This window comes from Salvia hispanica, chromosome 5, assembly GCF_029641045.1.
Source record: "Salvia hispanica isolate PSC_SH4W2 chromosome 5, Shi_PSC_v1, whole genome shotgun sequence".
Lineage (NCBI taxonomy): Eukaryota > Viridiplantae > Streptophyta > Magnoliopsida > Lamiales > Lamiaceae > Salvia > Salvia hispanica.
Window position 1 is genome coordinate 32,084,032 of NC_142696.1, and position 23,941 is coordinate 32,107,972.

General features: G+C 37.8%; 3 protein-coding genes and 1 pseudogene across 4 annotated transcripts; 2 read left to right on the forward strand and 2 right to left on the reverse strand.

Moving 5' to 3' along the window:
- The first annotated feature begins 286 nt into the window (after positions 1–286).
- LOC148926652 (uncharacterized) lies at positions 287–610 on the forward strand. The gene has a single exon (XM_089059203.1). The coding sequence runs from the start codon at positions 287–289 to the stop codon at positions 608–610; it is 324 nt and encodes a 107-aa protein (XP_088915329.1).
- A 1,438-nt stretch (positions 611–2,048) lies between these two features.
- LOC148926653 (uncharacterized) lies at positions 2,049–2,495 on the reverse strand (annotated as a pseudogene).
- Positions 2,496–14,908: 12,413 nt separating this feature from the next.
- Positions 14,909–19,624, forward strand: LOC125188759 (hydroxyproline O-arabinosyltransferase RDN2-like). 2 transcript variants are annotated; one of them, XM_048085807.2, is made up of 9 exons: positions 14,909–15,114; positions 15,289–15,816; positions 16,968–17,035; positions 17,115–17,316; positions 17,874–17,971; positions 18,078–18,147; positions 18,244–18,315; positions 18,404–18,517; positions 19,258–19,624. In XM_048085807.2, the coding sequence occupies exons 2-9, from the start codon at positions 15,418–15,420 to the stop codon at positions 19,318–19,320; spliced, it is 1,086 nt and encodes a 361-aa protein (XP_047941764.2). In that variant the 5' UTR covers positions 14,909–15,114; positions 15,289–15,417; the 3' UTR covers positions 19,321–19,624. The 2 variants fall into 2 exon arrangements, with proteins under 2 accessions (XP_047941764.2, XP_088915058.1); XM_089058932.1 differs by lacking the exon at positions 14,909–15,114 and having other exon boundaries at positions 15,121–15,816.
- NPC2 (non-specific phospholipase C2) lies at positions 19,433–21,541 on the reverse strand. Its single transcript, XM_048085806.2, has 4 exons — positions 21,119–21,541; positions 20,243–20,900; positions 19,988–20,167; positions 19,433–19,913 (listed from the first exon to the last, which is right to left on the reverse strand). The coding sequence occupies exons 1-4, from the start codon at positions 21,539–21,541 to the stop codon at positions 19,627–19,629; spliced, it is 1,548 nt and encodes a 515-aa protein (XP_047941763.2). The 3' UTR covers positions 19,433–19,626.
- Between the last annotated feature and the right edge of the window lie 2,400 nt (positions 21,542–23,941).

The window sequence follows — 23,941 nt, forward strand, 5'->3', positions numbered from 1 at the left end:
TCTTCGCGATGCCGTAACTCGACCCAATGGGCTCAAAATTCCCAAAGGTAAAACCTCAATTTCTTCCATTTATTGCTACGATTGTATATTATTTGTGCGAAGACACAACCATCTTTTGGTATCTCTCATTGTTTATAAAGGTTCCTACTACTTGTGTGACAACGGGTACGCCAACAGCGAAGGTTTCCTAACGCCTTTTAAAGGCGTTCGTTACCATCTTAAGGAATGAGGGCCGAACAATCAAAGACCGAACTCACCCAAGGAAATGTTCAACATGAGTCATACAATGGCGCGTAACGTGATCGAACGCGCGTTTGCAATACTGAAGATGCGGTGGAGTATATTGCGCAGCGCTAGTTTCTACCCAATCGAAACTCAGACCCGTCTCATTATGTGTTACTTTCTACTGCACAATTACATCAGAGGGGAAATGGGAGTAGATCCGGTTGAAGTAGAGCTAGACAATGTAGGCGACGAAGGCGATGTTGCTGCAGCGGCCACGGAGGTGGAACCACCAGCAGATGTCCAATTTGTCGACACAATTGAAGCTTCACCCGGTTGGAATCAGAAGCGTGTTGATATGGCGAACTACATGTGGGTGCATCAGTAGGAGTTACTACCGTCGCTGCCTCTCGGTGAGCTGAAAGATAGGCTCCATTGGAAGATATGTGCAATGTGTTGGAACCCCCTGTTTGTACTCTGTTTTTTACACTTTTATTAGTGTTTTTTATGACTATGGAATGATGGGTAGAGTGTTATTTGGATATCAGTATGTTTGGATTTCATATATTCAGATTTGTGAACACTATATGACCAGGAACACCTACTTTAATGATTCTTGCGTATACAATGCATGATTGAATGGTACACAATCAATGGCGGATCTAGAAACTAAACATCGTGGGGTCGAACCAGATAAAAAATATTTAAAATAATTATTTAATATAATTATAATTATTTTTATAAATATATATTTTACTTTCAATAATTCCTACGAGTATCAATATTTTTAATAAACAAATATTCACTCCATCGCATAAAAATAGACTATTTAGCAAGTTCGTCTTATAAAAATACACTCTATTTTTTTCAAACTATTGTTATCTGTTTTGAGGTGTATTTCATTTTTTAATACCAATATTTCATTAAATTTGTATTTCTATCTTCGTTCTATTTTACTTCTGCATTAAAAAATCCATATCATCCCAAAATATGTTAGTAATGAACACATGGTATATAATTTTTCCGCAACATCCCCAATTTTGAAATTTTAAAAATAATTTGAATAAGAATAATAAGGTTGAAAATTTAATTAAAACTAAAATGAGAAGAAATTAAGTAATATTAATTTTATATATATAAAATACACTACTAGTACTTAACATTTAATTGAAATTTTAGAATAGACTTTCAAGAAGAGCAATGCGGCAAAGCCCATTCAATTGGATAAATCAACATTTAATCTTTTAATTTTAGATAAATTATGCGGTCATGTCAACATTTAATATTTTAATCTTAGATAAATTATACGGTCTTGATGCAATTGGTTATTTAATTCTAGTTCAAATGTAAATATAGGGAAATAAAATCAATAATGACAGAAGACTTTCATATTGACTAAGTTATCTCTCCTCATTCACTATGCCATTAATCCATTTTCATTTCTATCTTCGGGTTGTTGAGTCTGAGGTTCATACTCATTATCTCTCAGGTAAAGAATTAAGACATGCAGTTGCATTTAATATCAGTGCATGATATTTCTTCTCCTAATATGAGATTACACCAATGCAAATATATATATATATATATAAAAGGTCAACGACAACTATACTACTATATTAGTTGCCACCTAGCACAGAGATGTCCACATAACTACAACTTAAACATACACATAACTAGTACTTAAGCAACTACACAACTAGCAATTATGCAACTAACATTAAGCATACGTCGGCATCCCACTTCGCCACCAACTTAAGAACAACCATACGCAAAATAAGTGGGATGCTGAACCAAAAAGCCATCTCCATTTACCAGCACCCACTGAATCACATACCATGCTTCTCCTTTAGGATGTGGATAATGTAGTCCGCCTTATCGACGATGGAAAAACCAGAGAATAGGTCGAGGCGTTCGGGCTCCTTCACAAGGATGTCACAAGCCATGAACTTCTGCTTCTTCGTGATTTCTGGGATGTCATCTAGCATTTTAGCGACTTCGACTCGCTTCGCACTAAGATCAAAGTCGTAACCAATGCGCGTGGAAAGAGTGGTGAGGCGATCACTGGTTTTGTCATTCATCGATGTCATCGCATCCAACATCGACTCCAAGACTTCCTCTACTTTGCGCTTACGGCTTGCCTTCTTCGGGGCAGATGGACTTGGGACACTTCGGGTGTCGCTGTCACCAACAACATCATACCCCAGCCCATCGAACTAGAGGCCCTCGTGAATCTGTTCCTCAGTAAAGAAGTCATCGAGATGGTACAGACTCATATTGGGTTGTGACTCATCTGCTATGGATGTGTCGGGAGCGTGGAGAACATCATCAGCCTCAGCCACCTCTTCCGCACGCCCACCAGCCGCTCGATCCTTCCCGAAGATACTCTGCCAGTCTTCGTAGAAGGGCCATGACTTGTATCGCATATGTTTGGCGTGGGAGTCAGCCTGAAGCAATTATTAGAGGTTACATATCTATATCACTTTTTAAGGGATTGAAACGCACCAAACCATACCTTCACAATTTGAGCCCATTGGTCATCGTTACACTCGATCCTAAACCCACCGTTTGAGTTGAACCGATTCCACTACGGTTGAGCATAAGGGACAGCGACCCGTAATCTCGCTTCCACGTGCTGACCTTGGAGTTGATGTGTGGGCTGACTTTTAGCTCGGTGTTAGGGATCTCACGTTTCAAAAAGTTGTAGATCATCTTGGAGTGACCGGGGCGGAAGCCGTTGTCCGCCTTCCATCCGCCCGCAACAATGTCGTGCAAGGCCATGATGAGGACCTCTTCCTCACGCTTCGTCCAAGAACGTCGTGTACGCTCGGGTTTAACAATCCCAGACGGACCACCTGAAGCTCCAACTACAACCAACGACAGATACAAAACATAAACTAAACAGGGCATAACAGAGTGCTATACTCAATTAGCGACAAAACATAAAAAAACATTTAGAAACCCGATTGGCTTCTGTTGTATGTAGCCTTCGCCTTTCCCTTCGAAGCCATGTCTGCAGCATTACACGTACAAGGTAAATACATCAACGACCAAGAAAAGGGCAAGAACAAGAACAGGTATATTTGGATTCAAAATCATATTTGAGAAGAAAAAACTGAGTTACACTTTGTAATTAAGGTTCGGCACACAATCTACGCATGAATACGAACCCGAAGAACAAAACTACATAGCGTACACCAACCGCTGACCTTGTCGCAGTGCTTTCCGATGCTCGGCGGTACCTCAATTGGTCGACACTCGCCGAGAACGCGAGTCCTAGTTATAGGCGCAGCTGATAGAAGATGGAATGAATTAACCCTATTTAAGAAAACAAATCCACAGTAATCGTTTATGGCGGGAGTTAATGTGTGTTTACCGCCATAAACTTCAACAAATTGGGAGGGACGAGCGGGTAATGGAAAGTGAGAAGGGTATTATAGTCATGGGCCTTGTATGTTTCAGGCCAAACCCAATTCAACCAAACATTGAAAAAGAACTTTACATAGTAGTTGGACTGAACCAAACAATAGAAAATGCTGCCCATGAATTCAAGAAAACCCATTAACCATACATCTATGTTACTTAGTTACAAACCCATTAACCAGACGAGCCCTTAGAGTATTATAAATAGGAGATGTTATTATCATTTTAATCATTCAATGAATACATTATTTTGGCCAAGTTCCATGTGTGATACGTTGAATCCTAAATTCCATACGCCACCGGCTGCCCAACGGAATCTCTCCGCGCACAGCCAGAAACGTGTATTTGATCCGTAGTCGTTGCCCGACGGGTTGGAACCCGCGCACAGCCGCCCAGATCCTTATCCCCGCCGACCCTCACGGGCGCCGAATTCTCTTATCTTGTTATTTTCCGTTTAATCGGTTCGTTAGGAATTTAGGTTTCTAACAACTGGTGCTTTCATCCCGTACTCATCATCCATCTACGTTAATCCAATTTCCCCCAACCAAAAAAAAAAAAAAATCTACCTTAATCCAATTTCCCCCAACCCAAAAAATAAAAAAATAAAAAATAAAAATCAGCATACGCCTCTGAATAGCAGCCCAATTCCCTATTTTATACCGTCTTTCATCCATAACCCAAAAATGAAATACCACCGCACCCATCCACTCCTACTTCATTATTTTCCTTATCTGTTATGATTACTCACCACCAATCGTCTCCATCCATGAATTCCAATAATGAAATCATTCCATCCCAAATGTTCGATCGGATTATGGAACGCTTCGACAAATTGGAATCGCGTATGGACGCGAACTACCGGAGACTTGGGAAGCTTCTGCCGCCAAGCCATCCAAAGCCGCTATACTCGCAGCCACCTGCGCGCCAGCCCTCTGGTTGGGATCCCCCGCTGCACCGTGCAGCCCGAAGATACTCGTCTCATGATCAACCACGACGCCCTACTTGCTGGGACGCACTGCTATATCGACAGACGCCCTACACTGACATGGATTCCTCCTATGCATCGAGGCAGTACACTACCGCAAATTTTGGGCAACCGCCCTATTCGTCGGATGAGTCCCCGCGAAAGGCCTACGCCGGATATCACCGGGAGCAGCATGAATATCAGCCCACGCCGCCCCCATACCGGCCACCGCGTTCACCTACTTGTTGGGAGTCGCCGGAATATGTTCCACCAATTCCTCTCGACTGCCCGCCACCTCACGCAGCAGAATCTCGGTGCCTCTTGCGTCCTTATCTCCGTCACGATCCATTTAGCCCCTCGCTGCCTACTGTCGCTGTTGTCCCGCCACCACCACCACAACGCTCGTCATCCTGCTTGAGCATGACGAGCCACTGCCATTCAGCAGCACCACTGCTCGCTGTAGCTGCTGTACCATCTTCGAATCTGGCCCCACCAGCTCCGGCTTGCAGCCCCAATGACAACAGTGGAGAGGAGAGCCGATTGTTAGATGAACCGCCCCAACCAGCCGTGATCTCTCCGCTGTGCAGCCCCTATATCAGTGAAGAGGAAGAAACATTGTTAGGTGACGACGAGGAGGTTGATTCCATTGAGGAAGTGAAGACGGTCGGCGCATCTCTCGATGCTGCTCAAATATTAGATGTTGTTGAGAATTGTTTGGGTGAAAATGGAGGTGCATTTTTGAGAATATATTCCAAGGATTCACTATATGTTAATGCAAGGAAATTCACATTTGATTCGGTGTTTGATGCCAAGAGTGATGATCTTCGTGATCCAACACAATGGGAGTTGGAGATAACGGATGAGGTAAGAAATGGATCTGCTTTTGCTCAACTACAGCGACCGTGCACCTTTGATCCAGGAGGAGATAAATCGCCGAAGCTTCGTCTTTTCAACTCTCTTCATTGCTTCGTAGTTTCCACCTTGAGGACAAGGTGGATTTCAACCGTGGGGGAGTTGTTACGATCTCCATATCTTAGGTTTCCCCAATTAATTAGTATATTTTGATTCACCATATCTTCAATATCTTTTAGTTAGTTATCTTTTGATTCATTGTATCTTCCATATATTTTGTTTCTTGTTCAATAAGTTAGGGTAGTAGTATTAGAGTATTATAAATAGGAGATGTTATTATCATTTTAATCATTCAATGAATACATTATTTTGGCCAAGTTCCATGTGTGATACGTTGAATCCTAAATTCCATACGCCACCGGCTGCCCGACGGAATCTCTCCGCGCACAGCCAGAAACGTATATTTGATCTGTAGTCGTTGCCCGACGGGTTGGAACCCGCGCACAGCCGCCCAGATCCTTATCCCCGCCGACCCTCACGGGCGCCGGATTCTCTTATCTTGTTATTTTCCGTTTAATCGGTTCGTTAGGAATTTAGGTTCCTAACACAGTGTGGAGGCAGAATCTCGCCAGAGACTCGTCGAAAGTGCTCCGAAAAGCTACCGTTTCACGTTGCAGCAACCACCCGATCGGGTGAATTTTACACCAACAAATACACCCGCCCGGGCCGCTTCTTCAAGGCGTAAGGAGTCTAGGAAGTGCAGATTTTATGTCACTCGGCCGGATGATTTTTTAGCTTCGAAATTCACCCGGCCGCGTAGAGAAATTAACTGAAATCAGCAGTTTTATTTGGGCAGTTTTGGCTGGGAAGAAAAGGGGGACGAATGGTAGAGGAAAATGGGAACAGTAATTTTAGAGAAGACGATCTGGAGAGCAATTGAGAGGAAAGAAGTGGGAGAATTTTTTCACCAGCCGTACCATCCACTCTCCCAAATTGGTTTCATGATTCCAAGTGTTTTCTACTTATTTGTCTTCATTCTTAGTTTGAGAATGCTTGGCTAGGATTATTGTGTTGCTCCAAACATGTGTTAGACAATGTAATTTTGTGATTTATCATATGTTCTTTTCTACTTCATGCTCGCTTTTACTACTTGCCCATTGATTTAATCTATCTCTTTAGGTGCATCTTTAGTGATAGTTTTGCAATCTTATTTTAATGCCTCTTTAGCTTGAAATAAGATGGACCATGGTAGTATTGGATTATCAATTGAATTCGTTTTGATGACAAATTGATAATGGATGTTGAGCACTTTTCGAAACTGTTCTTTGAATCTCGCGCTTCCGTAGGATTTTTAGAATTGTGGAATTTGGTTTTAAGAATATGTGTTTAGCTATTCTTTGATCATTTGTGTTTAGCATGTTTAGTGCCTATACCTTAGTTTTCTTTTAATTGTCCTGAACGTTGTGGGATAGAATCGAATATATAAGATAAATCCTCTTGTTGTCTACAATTGTTTGGAGTAACTTTCGTCTCTCTTGTATTAATTTGAAAGTTAAACTTTGTTTCTTTTGTTTTAAAATCTTTCTCCAATCAAAAACCTACATCTTAAATGTTTTATTTTTTATTTTTTGTGAAGTTAGACAAACTTGTCTTCCCTGTGGATCAACACCTTAAATTACTACACACGAAGCTGTAATCTTGCAGTAAAGTGGTAATATTTGGGTTAATTAATTGAACTTGAGTGCAAGACTATTTTGTTTTGATAGACCTAAAATCACACATCAGTACGTTTACTTGATGCGAAAAATAAATCCTTTTCAAAGATCGAAAGACCCACATATTTAATGCTAGAAGTCATTTTTCACCTAAAACAGGAGAATAAATAAAGTTTAATAGTGTTTAATTGTCCAAAAGTTTACTTATTTAGAACTAGTTACCTAATTAAACAAAAAATACCACACAAATTCGTCAACTAAGTAAATTAAAATAGTTAAATGATCCCATATCGGGCCAGGGCCAGGCTGGGCTGGGTCGGCCCGGGCTATTTGACATCTCTACTTACACCAATCCACTTAATAAAATAGTAGAGGCCCTAGGCCCAAACTGAAATATACTTGTAAATATAAAACCAATCTACTTAATAAAATAGGAGACACCCTAGGCCCTGAAATGTACTATAGTATACTTAATACTGGCAGCAAAAGGAATGTAATTGTTTTTTTTTACAATTTGATCTGGATTGTTTGTTTTTCTTGGAAAGTAGAAAAATCAGTACTATTAATGAAGTAAATCATAGAGTATAATATCCAAAGGACCAAAAAAGGCATAACTCATACCACGAAATAAATTCCATGCTCCATATATTACCTTTCTTAAGCGAGTCTAACATGGACACGTTGTTCAACTAAAGATTATGGAGTATATAAATATTTATTAATCGATCTAATTAATTGTATACTTACAAATATAAAACCAATCCACTTTAGGCCCTAGGCCCAAACAAAAATATACTTACAAAGAAAATACATATTTGTAAAACCAGTCCACTTTCCTAGGTTCAAACAAAAATAAACTACTTATAAAGAAAATACATATTTGTAAAACCAATCCACTTCCCTAGGCCCAAACAAAAAATACTACCACTTACAAAGAAAATACGAAAAAAAGACCTATTTCTTTCTTTATAATAGAACTGTTCCGACTCTCTCTATCTCCCAATACCCAAATTTTTTCCATTAAATTTACAATATATTATATTTTAATACTATTTATTTATTTATATATTTGTACAAGTTAATATTTGCCTATAATTTTCTTGTACGTTGGTCGGCTCGTTCCCTTGGACAGAATCCATGAACTCTACTTGCTAAACTATACCACAATCATAAACAATAAACATGAATTCAAACACAAGAATTGATAAAACAAAACTCGCATAACAAAACTTACGTGTGATTCATAGCTATAGCATTAAGAATTAAACTGACCTCCTAATTATTAGTGATTTTGGTCAGATCTGAACAGCCACCCTTGGAAATTCTAATGGATTCATGGATTCTTCAAAATTTCCCTGGCCAACAATTAATTAATAGAGATTTTGGGTGGAATCAAACAAGAACACTTGGGATTATGATGGATCCTTAAAATTTTTTACTCACCAAGAAATAAGTAGAGATTTCTCATTAACGAGAGAGAGGAGAGAGAGATTGTCTTATACTACATTGTCACTCTAATGGCAGTGCAAGTAACAACATATATGAGTCGGTCACGTGACAATAACTAAGCTAGGAGTACATTTACTACAAATATATGATTAACGTTAATCAAGACAATGAATTCTTCTCTAAATCAATGATAAGAGTAATAACATATTATTTGATGATTGGTTTGAAATTTTACTTGATAAGTAGTTTAAATGAAACGATATTTAGAGAGATGCATCATTAATCTAACAAGATTTAGTTATAATAGTAGCAACTGTAGTAAAAAAGTTTAATCAGGATCACCAAAATCCCATAAATAATCTATTCCCAAACTAGGAGTAAGAATTAAAACATTTTCCACCACCATTTTCTGCTTACACAAATGAGGGTTTTTAAAGAGAGAAACTGCATATTTTTGTTTTCATTCGAGCTGGACACTCTGAATTTTGATGACAAGAATCCTAATTTGTGATAAACGTCTTATTTTCTGTCATTGTTTTCATTATTTTGGATTTTAATTGTGCGTGATTATCAATTTTGCGTGATGATTGCATTTTGCAGTGCCCAATCCTAGGACCATATGTTCAATCAGGGCTCTTGTCTTTTAGGAGTGGGCCATCCCTTCCAAAAAGGTGCAGGTGATCTTCCTAGTATATTGTTGATCCCATAGATGCATAAACTCTTTATCATTAAAATAGTAGTAAGTAATATTTTGGCTGTAAAATTTGATATGTATAATTTAAACTAACATGTTTTTACTACACAACTTATAAATTGCACACACTAAATGTATTAACTTAATCTTAATCAAAGTGTTCAGAATTTAGTTGCATCCTATTCCAAATATAGGTACAAAACAAGCACCTTATCTGGGTATAACTCAAAGTATGAAAATTAAATATTGTACTAGTTTTTTGGGTTTTTTCCTTTCTACTGTATATATGATGGCGTTTACTTTAGTGCCATGCAATCATTTTATGGTGTAGAAATATGAATAACAAAACTGATAAAAATAATATTACGTCACAAATTGATGTAGAAATAATTAGGGTTTCTGAAATGTGAAATGTTAAACCATCAATTATGATTAATAACCCAGTTTCTTTTTGTATTAATTCAATTTATGGTTTTGTCCACTTCATCGTCATAAATTGTATTAATTCAATTTATGGTTTTTGTGTTGACAGCCCAGATCTCCACTTCATCGTCATAATATTGTCTTTTTTCTTAGTATTTGAAATGATCAATTTTGTTGTTTGTTTGAGGTGATCGACTCCATTAATTGTGGAAAATAAAGAAGCCGAGAAAATGAAAGAGATAGATGAGTTCTTAAATTATTTGATGAGAAGAATTTAAAAAATCAGAGTTAGAGAAAGTGAAATTTGAGTTCCAGGTTAAAAGAGAACGGTGAAAAGAAGATGCAGTTGTTATGGGACCCATACTTTTGCAGTAATCATTGAAGTTTCAAAACAATGTTGTTATAACTGTTGAAGTTTGTAGGGTGTACATAACCTCATATTATTTACAGTAAATCCATTGTTTACCAAGACAGCGCGGTGACGACTCTAAAGATTGAGTTTCTGTCACTCGTCCCCTACAAGTCGGTGTCCACTGGAATCATAGATGCGTGGGCTGCATACCTAAACAACATGGAGAATTTGAAAGCGCCCGAAACATTGTCCAGATTCTTTTTCTCAACACAGACATTCGTGAGTCAACATTTCAGAGCTACGTTTTTTTTTGTTTTATAGTTTTTGTGTGTTAACACTTGATATCGTTGTAAATCAGGAGCACCCCCTCGTGGGCAAAGGGGCTGGAGGTGTTGGACCAAGATGGTCTGACTTCTTCTGGACCAACCTTCTGAATGACACTTTGAAAACACCGCAGTTCAAATGGGAAAACTACGACCTTGTACCATTACATGGTTAACTTGTACAGTACATCAATATATTGGCATGCTCGTATATTATGCATTACATTATACATTATACATGACCAAAACCATATAAGCGTAACCATACATTTTGTAGTCTATGTTGTACATCATTTGTCAAAGCTATGAGACCTCATCTGTTTTTTTTTTTTTTTTTTTTTTCCTCTCTCTTCTGATGTAGTTTTTCTTCCTAGTTTACACCAACAATTCTTACTATCTCAATGTTTCGATCTCCTTCACAACCTAATGAAAGTCATCGACCATACACCTGCCGAAACGCATACGTGTTTCAGTACAAAGTATGGGACAACACCGTCTATGTTGGTACGATGTTTTTGTTATGTTTGTAATGTTTCTACTTTTCATTTCTTTGTCGTATGTTATTCTGATTTTGTCGTATTATGTAACAACACGAATTCTTTGTTGAGGCCACTAACAAACGCCCACAATGTATCAACACTGGCCTGGTAAAGACCAAGGCAACTGTAAAACAGAGTGTTGGCTTCATTGGATAAAGTCATCTTCTCGTCAACCACGCGCGTGTTTTCCAAAGAGTCAACCATGTATCCATGTACATCTTTTGCTAACGGTGTCTTCATCCACTTGCTTTCAGCATACTTATCTGGGATGGCACGAACTTCATTGTTCTTGAACAAGTAAAATATGTGGCAGCATAAAAATCTGTGTCTGCCAAACAACTTGCATTCACTGGCATATGAGTCATGATTCTTGTCATGTGTTACAACAAAATGTGTTGCGGTAGCTGTTACCCACTTTATAAAAATCAACCATGCCTTCGGACGTCAAACCAACAATGCGACATCTGTTACAACCCTCCACAATTTCTACTTGCACTTTTTTTGAACATGTTGTCGGGTAAATAATGTGGATGCATATTTTTCAAATGGTTGGTCAGTAGCCAAGATTGGGACAAGAGTAGAATCCGCATAGTCCAAAAAGTCAAGTATTAAAACTCATGTAGAATTATGCAAGATTTAACCGAGGCTTCAAAAATTTCTTGTAAAAACTGTTCTCTGACTCAGACACAGATGAAGTCCTTATCATTGAGCCCAGAGGAAAATCCCTAAAGAACGCAGGTATCCAATACATGGTGTTGAACCACTCCACATCTTGAATACCGTATTCTTCAATGATTCCATTCCATAGTTCTTCAAACTCCGTCGGTTCATGTAAGTCGGACCACACGCAAGCGTTGAACTCTTTCTTGAAACGGTCATCTGTGAGGAGCTTCTTCGGCGCCTTGACAGCTAGCTTGTACATTATATGCCACATACACCAACAATGTTTTGTGCCAACGAAAATTCCTCAAAAGCTGTCTGCATAGCTCCATCCTGGTCAGTTACGATCATTTTGGGTGCGACACCCATGCACTCAAAGATATGTTTAAACAACCATGCAAATGCACCTGTTTTCTCGTTCGAAACTAGCCCAACAGCGAAAGTAACAGGTTTCCCATGATTATCCTTCCCAGTGAATGAGGTAAATATCATATAATACCTAGTGGTTGCAAAACGGAACATCATGTAAGCTGCAACACTATATGATGTACAAACTTGTAGTGTGTAGGGGGTGTAATTGTAATGTAGTTTATATCCTATTATAATGAGATTTGCTTAAAGTAAGTAATCAATACTTGTTCGTATTATATATGGAGTTGAAACCTACAATGTCACCAAACATGTGGTAATTCTTCTTCGACACACCATCGCACCAAAAAAGGTCTTGCAAATGGTTCTCATTGTTCACTTCGTAGTGATAAGTAAATGCATCCGACAGTTCCTTCTTCCTACGCATATCGTCCAACACCACTTGAACATCGCACCCATATGCGTATGTTTTGATGTCTCGAGATGCATTACATATATCTCCAACGGTGCACCCCATCATTTGATAGCCTCCCAATACATCTTTTAAGAATTTGAAAGTCAGCGTATGCCCAATGTTAGCCTTGGAACAGTCGAGAATAAATTTTTCATGAACTTCACTCAATTTTCAATTTATAGTCATGAATGGCTGATGTTGCACCTCTACCATGGTATGGTTATGTGTCTCTACAAACTCATGAATCTTGTAACCGGGAACTCCATCTTCACAGAAATACCGAAACGATATCCTGGCTAGAAAACCACATCTATTCGTCAGACGTCTTCGTTTCATTGAGAACCCCTTACTCGCATTCAACCTGTCCTCCTCCTCTATCTTCTTCTTACCTTGTTGACTGCAAACCACATACTACCAAATAGTAACACCATCCACTATTTTAACACCTTTGCGCGTGTCAAAACCAACGGCGCGGGCATACACGTCGTAGAAAGCAATGGAAAAATTTACGGATTTGAAACATTGACCAACGAAGGGCTTCAGTTCTTCAGAGCAATGAGGTACAACAACTGTTTCAATAAATGAGATATCAGTTGGCCTTTATTTATAGGGATGTATTCATATCATTACTCTAAATCTTACTTAAACATAACACAAATCTGAACTACTCATTTTTGTTATTTAACGGATGAGATTGTAGGACATCTCATTCATTTTAATTCATTAAAAAATAATCAAAAGGTTAATTTAGGAACTTGATTATGCTACGATTATTTTATCCCCATGTTTCTCTTCCACCTTGTACGTGTATTTCTGGAAATTATTTTGCTGATTTTGTTCCCATCAATAATCGCAATCCTTGACAACACAATCGTTGATAACAAACTTCATGCAAGATGACGATCTTCACACATTTTTTATTTGACCTACAATCAACGCTTTTTCGCGGAGTTTTTTTGGTGATCGACGATGAAAAAAGGTAATTGCGTTGTAGTATTAGCAGTTTGTAATCGTCATGAACTCGCCACCATTGTCATTGTTTTTTGCATCAGTTTGTAATCGTTCGTAACTCCTGTCAGTTGAGTTTTGTTTGTAGTGTGAGATGTTGAATCTGCAGGCATTGATGTACGAAATGTTTAACTTAATGTACATTACACAACCACCTCGTTTGTCATCATTTTTATCCCTTGATGTTGCATCGTTTTAGTCCCTTCAATATCGGCTGATAACACGATTTCCCTAGGGTGTATTAGTCTGCGGGGCTAGGGTGTATTATTTACGCAGTCCCGTATTGTAAGTGATGTACGTATTTCCACTGATAATGTGTATGATTGTATGAACAAAAAATGTAGCATTCTGAATCCATAATGTAGTATCGTTTTTTATTCGTGTAGGTCGGTGGTGAACACCATTTCCCTAGGATTTAGTAGTCCATGTGGGCTAGGGTGTAGTATCCACACATTCACATTGTACAAGTAATGTACGATATTCTAATGCTAATGTATATGACTTTGTAATGTAGCATTTGAAAGGCATAATGTATCATTTGTAAGCTGTAATGTAGCATTATTTGAGCTTCGTCAATGCCTGAAGATAACACCACATCCCTAGGGTTTAGTAGTCCATGTGGGCTAGGGTGTAGTATCTACACATGCACATGCAGTAAGTAATGTACGATATTGTAATGATAATGTACAGTACTCTGTCACATTTCATAGTCATAATGTAGCATTTTTAAGCCGTAATGTAGCATTATTTGAGTTTCGTCAATGCCTGAAGATAACACCACACTCCTAGGGTTTATTATTCTATGTGGGCTAGGGTGGTAGTATTCACAAATTTATTTAGTAATGTACGATATTCGATTGATAATGTATATTACTATTCTCGTATAATATATATTGTATTTTTTTGTTTGATGTGTTTTTGTCGATATGTGCTTCTGTGAAGGCCAACTGCTTAAGCCAACCGATATCTCATTTATTGAAACAGTTGTTGTTCTACCTCATTGCTCTGAAGAACTTAAGCCCTTCGTTGGTCAATGTTTCAAATTCGTAGATTTTGCCACTGCTTTCTACGATGTGTATGCCCCCGCCGTTGGTTTTGATATATATACTAAAGATTTGGTATGTCTCGGTATATTAAATTTCGTATCAAACTACAATCTTTTACTATAATACTAAATCAAAAGGCACTATATATCAAAAATTTAATATTTTTCGATAAGTCTAGTATTTTGATATTTGTCTATGCTCTTAATTTTGGGTTTGTGAGTGATAAAATTGAATAGAGACCGACGAGGGGGAAAAGGACATATTATGACTAAAATTGAAAGAAAAAAAAGTAGAAATTCATAGTTTTCCAGCACCATTAATTGGAATAAACATTAATGGTTGACAATTTGACATGACACCCACCACCGTTTGTGTTTAATACTATCACCGCAGTCTAGCAAGAAGGAAGTACAAATAATTTATCCCTTAGGTTAATGAGGGTATATAATAATTTTAATTAATTTTTTAGTACAATCTAAGAATTGGAATTAAACACGTCTAATTGTCTATGGATCTCTCCCTCTCTGTATAAAGAAAGAAATTCCACTGCTACAAAACGTTGACATCTCAAACTCCTCTTCCATTGCGTGTTTCAGTGTATAATTGCCGTGTTTTTCGCTCCTGGTATGTTTGTAGATCTGCTATTCTTTGCGTGTTTCTTAATTCACTCTAAATGCTGATGCTACTACACTTTCTCAAAGTTGAAACACTTTTCTTGATTGGCAAATTTTTGATGCTTTCTGAGGGAGAGGGGGTTTAAAGATTTGATTTTTTTCTCTTTCTTGTATCTTTCGGCAGAGGGTTTTGCCGTGATCACTGGAAATTTGGTCTTGTTTATAGAATTTGATTTGGAGGTGTTGGGGTTTTGTTTGGAAGAATTTGTGGAATTAGGGGTTTAATTGGATTGGATTGTGGGTGAAGCAGAGAATGATTGGTAGTAGGAAAAATGGGGGGCGTGCGTCGCCCTTCTTGTTGGTGTTTTTGTCGTTCGGTTTCTTCCTAGCAACCTACAATTTGCTGATTTTGGTAATGCACAAGACTGGTAGGGGGGTTGTTACAGAGGAGTTGCGTGATCCAGTTATCAGGAGGCCTGATGAGCTGAGGGAGGGAACTGGGGCAAAGTTTCATGTTGCGTTGACGGCCACCGATGCGTCTTATAGCAAGTGGCAGTGCCGGGTTATGTACTATTGGTACAAGAAAATGAGGGATATGCCTGGATCAGATATGGGGGGGTTTACTAGGGTTTTGCATTCCGGGAATTCTGATAACTTGATGGACGAGATTCCGACTGTTGTTGTGGATCCTCTTCCAGAAGGGCTTGATCGGGTGAGTACGATGTTCTCGTTCTTCTGGACTGTGCATTGATGTGCTTTAAATATGTACAATATTCTATTTGTTCTGTTTTGGTAATTGATAATCTTCTTGTTCGCGGATTAGCTGCAATCTTGTTTGTTATTGATAGTATCTACATCTTACATAACCTTGTAATTGAAGGGGTGTTAATGCAACAAATGCATCTCCAGTTTGTCTTCCTAACTGTTGTTGACTGTGAGGATTGAAGATGTTTGCTCTCATCACTATCCTGAAAGTCTTTAACATTTCAACCACGTTGCTACGTACAATATCCTCTAGGACAATGATATTTTAGAGGATATTACTATAGTGTATGTGATGTTTGGTATATCTTGTGATGTTTATACAAGTAAACGATATGAGTGTGTGTGTATGTTCATGTGCCGTACTCTAGTAAGTAAAAGATGAGAAGGTCAATCAGCAAATTTCTGCAATATCAGAGTTTTTAATAACTGAAATTAGTTTAATCTGCATCTCCATAAATGCAATTTTGGATCAGAAGAAATTACAACAGTATAAGAGTTACAATGTTGCCAAATCTGAGTGAATGAGGCATAGGAAGTTGGGCTGTTGACCTTATTTCATCAGAAAAGTCAAGCTTCATCTGGTAAGAGATTTGTGATCAATTGTTTGATACCGACAGTGGTGACAGATGGCAATATGAAATTATCAGCCACAGCTTACCAAACCATTACTATGATATTGTAATGTCAAGTCCTCTTTTTCTACATAGAGTTACTGTCTATGATTTGACTAGGTACCCATTGCTCACTGGGAAATATTGATAGAATTGCTTATCCAAATGATTTTGCACTCAGTTGAATCACCCACCCTAGGGATTAGGTATCTTAATGCACGGTTTGGTTAAATAACGAGTGGCAAGACTTTGAATTTGGAAGTGTGACCAATTAGAAAGATGACTATAAATGAGAGAGACACAGCTCTCTTAACCTTGGTATCTTCCTCATTTACATGTCTGATAAAATTGAGAAATGTACCAGTAGTTCAAGATTCTTATAATTCTCACCTAAAAATATATGGATGGTTTTTACCAGATTGTTTTACTTCCATCTGCTCCAACCTGAAGTTGTTCTGAACATGTTCCGTTCTTTTTATGTGAACAGGGTTACATTGTTTTAAACAGACCCTGGGCATTCGTGCAGTGGCTGGACAAAGCCACAATAGAGGAAGAGTATGTTCTCATGATTTAGCCTCTCCCTCTTTCTGTCTCATTGCGTATTCTAATCCTGGTCATTTTATTGCCAATGCAGATATATTCTAATGGCAGAACCCGATCACGTTTTTGTTAATCCGTTGCCAAATTTGGCTCATGGAAATCATCCAGCTGCATTCCCATTTTTCTACATAAAACCAACTGAAAATGAGAAAATTATAAGAAAATATTATCCTGAAGATAAAGGCCCAGTATCCAATGTTGATCCAATTGGCAACTCTCCTGTAATTGTAAAAAAGGTATGCTCTTAGTTTCCACTTTCGATGTCCATTAACTCTCATTGCTTAAAGCAGATAATTAACTACCTATAATCACCTTCACATAGGTGCATGTTATTTTGGGTTGCTTATACTAACATCTATGCACTTTTTAGTCAATGGGTGCGTGTTTTCATAGAGAGGGTAGAAATGGCTGGATATTGGTAATGGTTTTATTTTGACCTTTTAGATCAATTCCCTTTCTAGTTTTCTCATTTTTTGTTTTTCCAATTTCCTCTAAATTTTAAACAATACTGCTTTATACCTATACAGACATTCGTTAGCAGGCATAGGCAATTTACTTATTTCATCACAGAGAAGAAATTGCTCTTGCTAAATGAAATGTGAAATTATGAAAGAACTTGTTCTAAAAAATTATACATCTATTTTACCATTTCTATTTCTACAAAGCTCCGTTATAACACCCACATTCTCAGCATCTGCATCTAGCCGTTTGTAATATGTTCTGCATTTCTGTCTCTGTGTTTACCCCATACTCATATATGTTCACTTTCGTATTCCCATACAAATTACTGCAGTCGATTTTGGAGAAAATTGCGCCTACATGGATGAATGTATCATTGCGAATGAAAGATGATCCAGAGACTGATAAGGCTTTTGGCTGGGTTTTGGAAATGTAAGTGGTTTGTAGACGAGTCATGTCTGGTTTTTTGTTAAATGGTCAATTTGAGATGTGGTTGGTCAAACGCAACTTTTATTTTCTTTAAATTCTTCTGTGATAGGTACGGTTATGCAGTCGCATCTGCTTTGCATGGAGTTCGGCATATCCTTCGTAAGGACTTCATGCTACAGGTCCACATGATTCCTGTTTCAGACCCCTGTATTTTTATTTGTATTTTTCTGTTTTGCATCTCACCACCAGTGTAATGTTGATCTTTGTTCTTCTAGCCTCCATGGGATACTGAAGTTGGGCAGAAGTTTATCATTCATTATACATATGGATGTGATTACAACATGAAGGTAAAATATTTTATACTATACTCATAATTGATGATTTGGTTTTGTATTATTATTTCTATAGACATTCTTCTAATTGGAAAAGTAACAGGGGGAACTGACTTATGGGAAGATTGGAGAATGGAGATTTGACAAAAGATCTCATCTGCGTGGTCCGCCCCCAAAAAATCTTCCATTACCTCCTCCAGGTGTTCCTGAAAGTGTGGTATGTTTCCAGATTTCATCACTCCATGCGATGTCATACTATTTGTCTTTATTGCAATTATATATCATTATCATCATGGTAATTATCTGTTGTTTTGCACTTCATTTTTTATACTTCTAAAATAGTCTAAGAGATCGAATAGATCAACTCTATTGCAACTATTTGGCATAAAATGAGCACTCTCATATAACCATTCTTCAATGTCTTAGTTATTATATCCATGAAGATAAACTTCAATCCAACCATTTTGGTGTAAGTTGTTAACATGTATGACCACCTTGGCTGGTTTTTGTTGCTTGTAACACACATTCATTTCACAAGCTCGGTGGTTTTTGCACAGCATCACTTTTTTCTAATAGCTATGAAGGAATTATTATACTATAGAAATGCAGTCATAGTTTAACGTGTGTCCTAGGAGTTGATGGAGAGAATCTCAAATAATTTGCGTTTGTTTATTTTGCTCTAATTTCACCATCTATGTAAAAGTGCATTACTTCATCTTTCCTCAGGCGACATTGAATGGATAAGTCTGAGAAGATTGATTGAACATTTGGCATTCTCCTTTAGTCCTTTTTAAGTGTTGTTTCGTACTGTAGAAAAGATAATAGGATCGTGTTAAGTGTCCATTTATAGGAACATCCAAAAGTACTCCATTTGGTATAGCTTGTTATTTACCTCATGACTCACATTGTTGGTCGAGATATGTCTAAACATTGTTGGATATGCATTCCTGTTTACAGGTAAGGCTTGTTAAAGCAGTGAATGAAGCTAGTGCAAACATTCCTAACTGGGACACACTGTGATATATGGCCGAGACCCGTTCCTTAATATTGGAAGATGTGATGTTTTTTCGCGGTCTTGATTGATACTGGGTAACTATACAAATATGAAGTGACGGAGGAGAGAGAGAATACATGATAGAAGAAGACGATGGTTTTATCCGACGTACATCCTTTTTGAGACACCTCTAACATCAATACACAGACGACATTCTTTTCGTGCTAATACGTTCGCTACTCTGGTCTGTTGTTTTATTTTGCTTGAAAGTAATGGAATTTGATAAGAGATTCTCTTATTTGTTGCTAGTAAGTATCTATTCTTGATTGATTCTATGGTCTTGTGGATAGAGAGGGTCTCATCTTGACAATTTGTTCGGGGTCGACCCCCATCTTCTTGGCAGCCAAACCTGCCTCTAAGAAGCTCTTCACCGCCTCGTCCATGTAGTCTACCCCTTGTCTTACAGTCATGTTTTGGGCGATGTTTCGCGGGAAACTTGTGAGGATGTTTTCCCCCTTGAGAACTGCAGCAAGCAGCACAAGCTCTTGCTGGAATTCACTCAAGAGGGCGTCCTCGTTAGCTTCCGTCTCTCTGATTTTCACCGGATCTGGGAGTTCCACTGCAGAAAACAGAGGAGATGAAGTTATGTATGTGCTGTAAATTAAGATGGCATTGAGGGAAGTGGAAACTAACGAGGGCAGTCAGTTCTGGGTTGAGTGAGCTGTTGGAAGAGGCCTTCGAAAGTGCCTGCCCATTCCTCTCTCTTCGTGAGAGAAGGCGATGGCAGGTTCAGTATCTTCCTCACCGTGGCAGGAATTGATGAGTGCTCGTATTCCGATGTCGGAGTAGGGGAACCGTTGGGTCCATGAACAACTGCAAACACAGAAAGTGCAGTATATAAATTTTGATATCTAAGATTGTTGAAAGAAAGCATTGATGATTGTTTACCAGTCCCCTTTTTAATCCAGGGAGAAACAGCAATGGTGGGAACTCTAACCCCCAACCTGTCAAACTTGAAGTTAAAGTGGTCGGGGGGGCTAGGGATCCCGTCAGGGCTGGGGACGCCTTGAACGGGCGTAGGCACGTGATCATAATAACCACCGTGCTCATCGTAGGTGATGAGAAATAGCATCTGGTTCCACTGCGGGCTGCTCCTCAGTGTCTCGTAAACCTCCTTGACAAGCATCTGCCCCTGGTGCACGTCATGCGACGGGTGATCGTCGTTGGCCGGCGCCGATTTGGTGTCCCCGTAGCGCGGCTCCACCACGGTGTAGGCGGGGAGCTTCCCAGCGGCGGCATCGCGCTTGAAGCTGTTGCCATATGTGTGGAACTTGTTGATGTAATTGATCTTGCGGAGGTTGCGGTAGAAGAGGGTGGAGGGAAGGTTCTGGAAATAGATGCCGAAGGAGAGCCCTGCGTCGTACACATCATCGAAGATGGTGCGTTGAGGGAACCCCAGGGCCAGCTTCACCGGGTCGTTCGAGACGGCCCCATGGGAGGTGCCCGAGTGGATGTATAGCCGGTTTGGCTGAGTGGACGCTGGGACGGACGCGAACCACCGGTCGAACAACGCAAATTCCATGACTAGACTCTTATAAACCGCCACCTGCACATCGATTAATAAATATTTAATGAATAATATAGTTAAATAATATCTAAATCAATTAAGGCATTTTTAACGAAATTTAAAAGCGATCTAAATTATCACAAACTTTATATTTCATGTGTTATTTCTCAATCCGACCAAGATAAGATATTACTAGCGAAAACATTATCCAAGCATAGGCAACCATGAAACGTATGTGATATTTAAGATGGAGTAACCTTATCGGGTTGAAAACCGTTCATGACGCTAGGGGGCATGTCGGGTTCGATGGAAGCAGCCTGCTGAGCAAAGCCGTTCATTGGTGGCACGGTGGCAGAAGTGTCGTTGGAGCCGAATATCTGTTCCCTTATGGCCTGGAAGGAGTGGCCTGGGTCCGGGTCCACGAAGTGCGACTGGTCGCCAAACGAGAGGCGCTTGGAGTTGGGGTCCTCTGTGTTGAGTGGGTTGGACTCAGAACCATCAACCCCGTTTATTTCAAGGTTGAGCTTCTTCATCCAACCCAACATGTGGTCGAACGACCGGTTCTCCATCACCAACACCACCACCGTCTTTATCGGACCGCCGCCCGCCGAAGCGTAGGGCTGCCCTAATAGTAGTAGCAAGAGGATTATTGATATTGGCATTGGCTTTGATTTCTGCATTATCTATTTCTCAGCTTCCATTGCCCTTCAATGTCTTTTATAGTGATATAATCATGGAAATACAGTTGTAATTTGAATTTACTCATTGACTATTTTTTATGGAAAGACTAATTTAAGTTATGATGTTCATTACTGCATGCATCCAATCTGGTGAGATATTCTGTTTATAATAGATTTATAGTGGAGTATGAGTTAATGCAATATCAACACATTACGCTCCTTTATAATTATTTTTTGGAAGATCATATAAATGATCATTTATTGCAAACAAATTGTGAATGTGTAGATAAGATTTTAGAATCCATCATCAATAATCACAGATCACCCAATACGAAAAAGTCTATTTTCATTAAAAAAAGTCTTGAGATAGTAATTAATTTTGATTCGTATGTCTTATCTGTCATTATTAAATTAGCACCCACTCTTGAAATTCGAAATAAAATGTTCATGCAAGTAAGCACATTATATAAATGGCACACGCTTATGGATATAAATTTATTTTGAAGCATTTATTATCGTTTTTTGGGGGTAAAATACTAATTTTATTTTAAATATTTGAAACGACATTGCAAAAAATTCTTAGTCAACTGTTGTACTTCAAACAAAAGTCAAATTAATTTTGTAGGGATTTGGTACCATGAATTGTGTACATACATATTTTATAGATAAATGGAGATAAAATAAAGAAATTAATACTTTTTGACAGACGGGGATAAATTTTGCCCATACATATCTTACAAATAAATAGAGATAAAACTTTTAAAAAATATACTTTTTGAAAGACATGAGTTAATTTTGCATACACATATCTTACACATAAATGAAAAATAAGTAAAGTAGTATGAATACTTTTTAAAAGACAAGGCTAAAATTGCACATACATATCTTAAAGATAAATGAATAGACAAAATAGTAGTATAAAATAAAGAAGTATGTACTCTTGAAAACTAGGGATACTGGCATACTGCCATCTTTTTAATATAAAAAAGAATTGGTATAAATATACATTTACTTTTAATTAGTTGAAGTTTAATAGCTATAATTGGTTGACGACAAAATTCATTTCCGATTCCTAATGATGTTTTTCAACTGAGTTTAACAAGAAGAGAGGGATATATTGCTGAGTTCAATATCTGCGAATGTCACAATCTTGCTAGACGATTCGTTGATTATTTGATGTCATTCACATCTTCAGTTTGGTTTGATTTTTTTTATTTATTGACGTATAATATTAATTGATATTTTAATTTTGTTTGGTTTGATTACTTGATTTTAAAAATAATTTATCGGAAAATGAACAATGACCTTAGTCCATATAAATGGTCTTGGTTGTAGACATTTTAATGTAAAAATAATAAAATAAGAAAGAGATAGTAGAACAAATGGTTTGAGTATTGTTAGAATAAAAAATAGGACCTATCTTACGAAGAGAGCAAACTAACTCCTACTATACTATAATTGGAAAAAGATTAATTTACGTGGACTATTCAAAATGACAAAATAAGACTATTTTTTATAAATAAAGGTAGTATTAGATTTAACTTAGTACACAAAATAAAAATATTCAATTAGTTTAATTTTAGTTATGAGTTAGACAAAAGTAACACAATGAATAAACTGTTAGTACTACTAAATCTTATTTTTGGTACGATAGAATGAAATAAAGAAATGAGAATAAAATGAAGATTGTCATTCTATTCCATTATTGTCCTGTATGGATGTCAATCGGGTCGGCCCACCGGGTTTCGGGCCAACCCTATTCGGGTTACGGGTCAATCGGGTGCGGGCTAGTCGGGTTGTGATTTCTTTCGGGTTATAAAAATTCAACCCTAACCCTAAAAGCTCGGGTTTCGGGCTAGCCCAGCGGGTTAATCGGGTTGCTACCGATAAGATTAACATGCGATCAATCCCATAAATAATGATGAAAATTAGTTATATTCATAAAATGTAAAATATTTAATAATGATAAACGTGAGATATATGCTTAAACTCAATCATAAACATAATCAAATACTAATATTTGAGATATTTCGTAAAATTTTAATGCATATTTTAGAAATTTAAATAATTTTTTTAGTGAATTTAAAGTTTTTAGTTTATTTATCAATTATTATATTAATAAAAATTCAATATATAATTTATATATTTAATATAAAAATTGAAAGTTACTTTTTTTAGTTATCTATAATTATAAAATCAATCAATGAAATGTCGAATTAGGAGTAAAAATTGCAATAATAAAAATTTTATCGGGTTTCCGGGCCAGCCCATCGGGTTTTCGGGTCTGGCCCTAACGGGTTGCGGGTTAATCGGGTGCGGGCTAGTCGAGTTGTGATTTATTTCGGGTTATAAAAGTTCAACCCTAACCCTATAAATTTGGCGGGCTATTCGAGCCAGCCC

Coding starts and splice junctions, on each gene's coding strand:
- LOC148926652 (XM_089059203.1), top strand. CDS start 287: ATGGCGCGTAACGTGATCGAACGCGCGTTTGCAATACTGAAGATGCGG.
- LOC125188759 (XM_048085807.2), top strand. CDS start 15,418: ATGATTGGTAGTAGGAAAAATGGGGGGCGTGCGTCGCCCTTCTTGTTG. Junction 18,316..18,403: donor GATGTGATTACAACATGAAG/GTAAAATATTTT, acceptor GAAAAGTAACAG/GGGGAACTGACTTATGGGAA. Junction 18,518..19,257: donor CAGGTGTTCCTGAAAGTGTG/GTATGTTTCCAG, acceptor TCCTGTTTACAG/GTAAGGCTTGTTAAAGCAGT.
- NPC2 (XM_048085806.2), bottom strand. CDS start 21,541: ATGCAGAAATCAAAGCCAATGCCAATATCAATAATCCTCTTGCTACTA. Junction 20,168..20,242: donor CTGGATTAAAAAGGGGACTG/GTAAACAATCAT, acceptor CTGTGTTTGCAG/TTGTTCATGGACCCAACGGT. Junction 19,914..19,987: donor ACCCAGAACTGACTGCCCTC/GTTAGTTTCCAC, acceptor TGTTTTCTGCAG/TGGAACTCCCAGATCCGGTG.